This window comes from Mus pahari, chromosome X (assembly GCF_900095145.1).
Source record: "Mus pahari chromosome X, PAHARI_EIJ_v1.1, whole genome shotgun sequence".
In the NCBI taxonomy this organism is placed as follows: Eukaryota; Metazoa; Chordata; class Mammalia; order Rodentia; family Muridae; genus Mus; species Mus pahari.
The window spans coordinates 6,449,662-6,457,672 of NC_034613.1; the positions used below are offsets into that span (position 1 = coordinate 6,449,662).

The 8,011-nt window shown below is 37.5% G+C and overlaps 1 protein-coding gene across 3 annotated transcripts in view; it reads left to right on the forward strand.

Moving 5' to 3' along the window:
• The window catches only part of Ddx3x (DEAD-box helicase 3 X-linked), a 13,390-nt gene extending 6,181 nt beyond the window's left edge, over positions 1-7,209 (forward strand). Inside the window, exons 5-17 of one of the 3 annotated variants that reach the window (XM_021188265.2) lie at positions 232-390; positions 473-572; positions 804-939; positions 1,276-1,361; positions 1,601-1,699; positions 1,808-1,968; positions 2,593-2,737; positions 3,020-3,164; positions 3,362-3,543; positions 3,629-3,746; positions 4,110-4,263; positions 4,370-4,509; positions 4,645-7,209. In XM_021188265.2, coding sequence (XP_021043924.1) covers positions 232-390; positions 473-572; positions 804-939; positions 1,276-1,361; positions 1,601-1,699; positions 1,808-1,968; positions 2,593-2,737; positions 3,020-3,164; positions 3,362-3,543; positions 3,629-3,746; positions 4,110-4,263; positions 4,370-4,509; positions 4,645-4,724 — 1,705 coding nt within the window. In that variant the 3' untranslated portion in view covers positions 4,725-7,209. The remainder of the gene's footprint in view (positions 1-231; positions 391-472; positions 573-803; positions 940-1,275; positions 1,362-1,600; positions 1,700-1,807; positions 1,969-2,592; positions 2,738-3,019; positions 3,165-3,361; positions 3,544-3,628; positions 3,747-4,109; positions 4,264-4,369; positions 4,510-4,644) is intronic. The other 2 variants (XM_021188267.2, XM_021188266.2) reach the window with 2 other exon arrangements.
• The last annotated feature ends 802 nt before the right edge of the window (positions 7,210-8,011 follow it).

Sequence of the window (8,011 nt, forward strand, 5' to 3'; positions counted from 1 at the left end):
TTTTTTTTTTTTTTTTTTTTTTTTTTTTTTTTTTTTTTTTACAAAGCTTTAATTTTAAATGGTAGAATGTATGTGACAAGACTGTTAGGACTTTAGAAATTAGATATTGGTTTTTAGATGATATAATCTGGTAGTTTGAACTGTTCACATTTGTAGTTGATTAATTCCTGTGAGGTAGTTTTTGGAGTGATATGATGGTTAAGAGTCTAATTTAGTCCTTGTGAAACTCAGGTTTGATGATCGTGGACGGGGAGACTATGATGGCATTGGCAGCCGTGGAGATAGAAGTGGCTTTGGCAAATTTGAAAGAGGTGGAAATAGTCGCTGGTGCGACAAATCAGATGAAGATGACTGGTCAAAGCCACTCCCACCAAGTGAACGCTTGGAACAGTAAGTTTTTAAGTTTTTAAAGTATGTGAGGAAGTCTTTCTCATTGGTATTGCATGTGAATTTACCAATCTATTTATTTCAGGGAACTCTTTTCTGGGGGCAATACTGGGATTAACTTTGAGAAATATGATGACATTCCAGTCGAAGCAACAGGCAACAACTGTCCTCCACACATTGAAAGTGTAAGTACTTGCTCTCTTAAATTACAGAGAAATATAACCATACATTAGTTTGTGGAAAGGGAGACATTGGTTGTGTTATAAGTAATTTGCTTTTTGAAATAGGTCTAATGTAAAAGCCCAACTTAGTAATCAATCATATGTTAAAATTTTGCTGTTTGTTGTCATTCACAAATTAATATAAAACAGATTCAGGTAACATTTCTACTTATCTCATGCCATTGAATTTGATAGTTCAGTGATGTCGAGATGGGAGAAATTATTATGGGAAACATTGAGCTTACTCGTTATACTCGCCCAACTCCAGTGCAGAAGCATGCTATTCCTATTATCAAAGAGAAAAGAGACTTGATGGCTTGTGCTCAAACAGGTAAGCTCATTGATTAAATGTCACTTTTTTCTAGTAAAGAAACACATACTAGATATATATGGGTTTATGTACAATGAACATTTGGCAATACTGAATTTTATTGTTTGTAGTCAGAGAAGCCATAGATGATACATGATAATGGCTATATTCTATTAATCCTTATTTAAAAATAGTAGCTTGTTTCTAAATTTGCTGACTCTTGTTTTAGTCAGCTAAAGAGGTTATATGAAATTTCTAGGAAGTTTGGGCATAAAGTAAATGTACTAAATAGGTACCAGTGTTGATAATAAGGAGGGTTTTATTGTGGTCTACTGATGAACATATTTCTCTTAACAGGCTCTGGAAAAACTGCAGCATTTCTCTTGCCCATCTTGAGTCAGATTTATGCTGATGGTCCAGGAGAAGCTCTGAGGGCTATGAAGGTGATTTTTCCTTGGTGCTGGGAATGAGGCCTGGGGGCTTCTGTATGTTGAGCAAGTGCTCTGTCATTAAGCTGTATGACCATTGTAGTCTTTCTTTATAAAGAAGAGTTATTGTGAAGATTGTAGGAAGCTTTTGAGACTGTTCCAAGTGTTGCTAAGACCACATATTTTTTTATATGGTATAGTATATAAATTGCAAAGGGAAATGAAATTTTTATAATAAACAAATTTCTATTTAGGAAAATGGAAGATATGGGCGTCGTAAACAGTATCCAATCTCCTTGGTACTGGCACCAACGAGAGAATTGGCAGTGCAGATCTATGAGGAAGCCAGAAAAGTAAGTGCATTTCAGTAATGCACAGCTTGCCCATTGATTCTAATAAAATATTTAATAGCCATGTAAAGAATTTTGACATTGAATTTGATGGAGGTTCTTGGTTTATAGTTCTCATACCGATCTAGAGTCCGTCCTTGCGTGGTTTATGGTGGTGCTGAAATTGGTCAGCAGATTCGAGACTTAGAACGTGGATGCCACTTGTTAGTAGCCACTCCTGGACGTCTAGTGGACATGATGGAGAGAGGGAAGATTGGCTTAGACTTCTGCAAGTATGTGTTTGTTACCTTGTGTTAAGCATGTAAATACTGAGAGAATATGCAAATAATTTATCATGGTTCCAATCAATGTTGAAAAGTCAGTTAATGCTTTAGTAGAGGATAGTAACTAGATCCAAGGATAAAGGGGAGGGCTGCTCAGCAAGCTGGCTAAGTAACGGTCCTTTGCTGCCAAGCCTGGTGGCATGACTCATTCTATTACCCCAACCATCATAATGGTGGAAAACGTACTCTTGCAGATTGTCCTGTGTGCCTTGTACATGTGCATATACACAAAGATTGAAAACAATTTAAAAAGTAAGCTAGTTGGCTCTGGGATCTTGGATGGTTTTATCTTGGCAAGAGTTCTTTTTTCCCCTATGTAACTAACTGTATTAAACAGTGTTAAGTACATTGATCATATCATTTAAATTAGCAGATAAAACTAAATTGCTTTGATTTCTTCTCAATCTTTTTGGTTTTTCGAGACAGGGTTTCGCTGTATAGCCCTGGCTGTCCTGGAACTCACTTTGTAGACCAGGCTGGCCTCGAATTCAGAAATTCTCCTGCCTCTGCCTCCCAAGTGCTGGGATTAAAGTCTTCTCAAAATCTTAACTAAATGTTTTTTTTTCATGGCAGATACCTGGTGTTGGATGAAGCTGACCGGATGTTAGATATGGGGTTTGAACCTCAGATACGAAGAATAGTTGAACAAGACACTATGCCTCCAAAAGGTGTCCGCCACACTATGATGTTTAGTGCTACTTTTCCTAAGGAAATACAGGTACTATTATGCAATGTTCACTAATTTAAAGCTTTCAGTAGATGTTTTGTTGATCAGACTGCCCTCTGACCCTCCTGCTGCTATGCTTAAAGGAATGTGCTACCACACTTGAACAGAAATAGTGGGGCTGGCAAAATGGTCCAGTGAGTAAAATTGCTTGCTACCTGAACCCACATGATGATGAGAAAGAACCAACTTCAAATTGTATTCCTTTTGATATCTACACTTAACATACACACAAGTAATAAAACTGTAAAATTAAAGAATGGCTTTCTTCTTCAGATGCTGGCCCGTGATTTCTTAGATGAGTACATATTTCTGGCTGTAGGAAGAGTTGGGTCTACTTCAGAGAACATCACACAAAAAGTGGTTTGGGTGGAGGAGATAGACAAAAGGTCATTTCTGCTTGACCTTCTAAATGCAACAGGTAAAACTAGCTCTCTATGACTCCTTGTGTAATGAGTATTTATGTAATGATAGAGGGTCATTAGCTCTATGTAATGAGAATTGTATCACCATCATTTTCCATCCTATTCAAAATGTGATATGTCCATTTTATTTGTCTATATACATACTTACAAAGTATTGTTTACTAATAGTGATAAACTTTATTTTCAAATTCAGGCAAGGATTCCCTGACTCTAGTGTTTGTGGAGACGAAAAAGGGGGCAGATTCGCTGGAGGATTTCTTATACCATGAAGGATATGCTTGTACCAGTATCCATGGAGACCGTTCTCAGAGAGATAGGGAAGAGGCCCTTCACCAGTTCCGCTCAGGAAAAAGCCCAATTCTAGTGGCTACAGCAGTATGTTTATTCTTTTACTTTCAAAGTTGATTGTGTCCAAATACTCGCATTTAGTGGGCCATCTATAACAAACGTTACATTTCAGGTAGCAGCAAGAGGACTGGATATTTCAAATGTGAAGCATGTTATTAATTTTGACCTGCCTAGTGATATTGAAGAATATGTGCATCGCATAGGCCGTACAGGGCGTGTCGGAAACCTTGGTAAGTGTTTAGTTACCGGATATCCTGATTGGTGTTTTATTGTGATAGCACAGGAAAGAACTTTATAGCTTTTTGCTTAAGACCATGTTGGCCTTGACCACAAGAATCTAGCTATCTGCCTCTAGACTGCTGAATTAAAGCTGTTTAATCCATGCACACCCGCCTACAACAATTTATAGTATCTTGAATATTATGATTCCTGTTTTCACACAATGCAGACAGAATTTATTAAATAGCTGATAGTAGTATTTTTTATTACCTAATAAGGAAAATAAGAATGATAAGCTACTTTCCTGGAGTACTTTTTATTTATGTGTGTGTGTTTGTTTTTTTTTTTGTGTGTGTGTGTGTGAACTGTTTCAGGTCTTGCCACCTCATTCTTTAATGAAAGGAATATAAATATCACTAAGGATTTACTGGATCTTCTTGTTGAAGCAAAACAAGAAGTGCCATCTTGGTTAGAAAACATGGCTTTTGAACACCACTACAAGGGTAGCAGTCGTGGACGTTCTAAGAGGTGAGGTATACACATGATGCATAGTTAGGGGCATGAGAACTTATTTCTCAGTATTTAAAATAACTATCAGAGCTTATACCAACATGACTTTTCCCATCCCTTGCAGCAGTCGATTTAGTGGAGGGTTTGGTGCCAGAGACTATCGACAGAGTAGCGGTGCCAGCAGTTCCAGCTTCAGCAGCAGCCGTGCTAGCAGCAGCCGAAGTGGTGGAGGTGGCCATGGCGGCAGCAGAGGATTTGGTGGAGGTAGTAGTTGTTTGTTTTAAACCTTACTGTCTTAAACATAAGGCCTTTTGGGGAAGTTCAATACATAACTTTTGAAGGAAAAAGCAACAATCTTAATGGATGACTTAATTTTTTTTTTTTTTTATCTTTCACTAGGTGGCTACGGAGGCTTTTACAACAGTGATGGATATGGAGGAAATTATAACTCCCAGGGGGTTGACTGGTGGGGTAACTGAGCCTGCTTTGTAGTAGGTCACCCTGCCAAACAAGCTAATATGGAAACCACATGTAACTTAGCCAGACTATACCTTGTGTAGCTTCAAGAACTCGCAGTACATTACCAGCTGTGATTCTCCACTGAAATTTTTTTTTTTAAGGGAGCTCAAGGTCACAAGTAAAGATGAAAGGAACAATCAGCAGCCCTGTTCTGAAGGTGGTTTGAAGACTTGATTGCTGTAGTTTGGATTAACTCCCCTCCCGCCTACCCCTATCCCAGACTGCATTTATAATGTTGTGACTGAGGATCATTTGTTTGTTAATGTACTGTGCCTTTAACTTTAGACAACTTTTTATTTTGATGTCCTGTTGGCTCAGTAATGCTCAAGATTCCAATTGTTTTTGACAAAATAAATTTACTGAACTTGGGCTAAAATCAAACCTTGGCACACAGGTGTGATACAACTTAACAGGAATCATCGATTCATCCATAAATAATATAAGGAAAGACTCAAGTGGTAGCCTGTCTTAAGGCTTTTGATACTTGCAGATTGGGGGAAAACAAACAACAAACGTCTTGAAGCATATTAATGGAATTAGTTTCTAATGTGGCAAACTGTANTAAGTTAAAAGTTCTGATTTGCTCACTCTATCCTGGATAGGTATTTAGAACCTGATAATAGTCTTTAAACAAGCCATTCCAGTCATGATGAGGTGATGTATGGATACATGCATACATTCAAAGCACTGTTCTCAAAGTTAATGCAAGTAAATACAGCAATTCCTCTTTCAATGTTTAGGCAGATGGTTAACTATGAGCTAGCCAAATGTGGGCATGTTATTACAGGGAAAGTTTAAAGGTCTGATAACTTGACATAGGTTTAGGAGAATTCATCTACNTAGACTTTTTAAATGCCTGCCATAAAAAANTGAAATGGTAGAATGGCTGACCACAGCAATGACCAGCCCTCACCTAGGGCTCTGGATGATTTTTGGTCTAATAANGCATGCTAGTGTTGATGTTTTTTGGTCAAGATGGGAATGAACAGGAAGAATTATGCAGCAGGCTTTATTTTAAATGCCGATTCACATTACTCTGTTCAAGCTGCGTTGAGATGTTAAACTGGCTTACTATAGACTTTGTAAAAAAACAAATGGCTCCAGAAGAGTAACAAACTGAAATCTGAGATCACACAGGTTGGAAATATGTACATAACTGCACAAGGTGTCAATTCTNCTCTACAGTGCAGTTTAGTCAGTTTTAGTTGCATAGGTTTCCATTGTATTTATAGTCTGTTTATGCTAAATCTGGCCAAAGATGAGCATTGTCCACCACTAAAATGCCTATGCCACTNGGAATTCTGGGTTAATTTTGTGACCAGAATGCAGTGATCAAAATGTTCAATCTTTTTACAGTGGCANAGGAAGATGGCAAAAATTTCCTAAAGTGCAATAGATTTTCAAGTGTATTGTGCCTTGTTCTAAAACTTTTATTAAGTAGGTGCACTTGACAGTATTGAGGTCGTTTGTTATGGTGCTATTTCAATTAGTCTAGGTTTAGGCCCTTGTACATTTTGCCCATAACTTTTTACAAAGTACTTCTTTTATTGCACATTCAGAGAATTTTATATATATGTCTTGTGTGCGTGTCCTTAAACTTCCAATCTTATTTTGTCTCTTGGAGATTGTTGAACGCAGCTTGTCTAGGAAAGGGATGGGACTAGATTCTAAAATTTATTTGGGACCATGGGAATGATAGTTGGGAAGAAAACTTTGCACACGACAGATTTCTAGATACTTTTTGCTGCTAGTTTTATGTAATATTTATTGAACATTTTGACAAATATTTATTTTTGTAAGCCTAAAAGTGATTCTTTGAAAGTTTAAAGAAACTTGACCAAAAGACAGTACAAAAACACTGGCACTTGAATGTTGAATGTCACCGTATGCGTGAAATTATATATTTCGGGGTAGTGTGAGCTTTTAATGTTAAGTCATAATAAACTCTTAAGTCAAATTAANCAGACCCNGCATTGGCNGTGTAGCCATAACTTTCTGATGNTAGTAAAAACAAAATTGGCGACTTGAAACTAAATCATGCCAAGGTTTTGATACACTTGTCTTAAGATATTAACGAAACACTTCAAAACACTGATACAAAGTGTCCAGATTCTCAGATGTTTGTTGTGTGAGTTTTGTTTAGTTGTATTTTTTTTTTTTTCAGTGAATGTCTGGCACATTGCAATCCTCAAACATGTGGTTATCTTTGTTGTATTGGCATATTCAGTGACTTGTACATTCAGCAATAGCATTTGAGCAAGTTTTATCAGCAAGCAATATTTTCAGTTACGTTTCAAAATTAAGAATGGGNTTAAACTTGCTGAATGTAAAGATTGACCCTCAAGTCACTGTAGCTTTAGTAGTTGCTTATTGTATTAGTTTAGATGCTAGCACTGCATNTGCTGTGCATATTCTGGTTTTATTAAAATAAAAAGTTGAACTGCACAGTCTCCTTTGTTGTTGTCAATTGTGGTTTACTTTTAGAGGTGAAAATAAAGTTGTGCTCTTGCCTGAATTGCCGTTTGATTGTCCATTTTTTAAAATGCCTCTTGTAGGCAGAATGAGTGCCCTGTGTAAAGCAGTGTTGGGATACAGTGCAATTGCATTTTTGTGCTAGATGGGTGTTGAAAGATACACATTAGTATGTAACGTGTATTTGTAGTTTCTTTTGAAAAAGGGTTTCTGTAGTCCTGGAATTTGCTCTGTCTCAAACTTGCAGAGAACCCCTTGCACCTGCCTCCCCAAGTGCTTGGGATTAAAGGCATACTTCAGTGCCACCTGGGGCTGGTGAGATGACTTAGGGGTTAAGATTGCTGCATGGGTTCAAATCCCAGCACCTACATGAGTGAGCAGGGCAGAGCAAGAGGGAGAAAGGGAAGGGGGCAAAAGAAATCTTAATGTGAATCTTTTGGAATATTTGGTAAGGAAGGTAGTGTTAATATTGCTATGGTTTGTAAGTGTCCTAGAACTCTAGATCAAGTCGTCTGGGTGGGAAAGCTGCGCTGCCACCACAGCATTTTAGCCTCAAATTTTCTTGTTGTAGGTGTACAACACCATATTCCTGTTTAAGCTGTAGCAAATTTAACTTCTCTGGTTTATTTTTTTACCAGTCTATTCTGGCATGCTTCTTAATATCAAGATCACCTGGGCCAAGAATGGCCAGACTCTATAGTGTTTTTTGGGGTTTTTTTGTATAATCTCATTAAACTCATGACACTCTTCAGCCACCATTTTTCTCTGCCTTAGT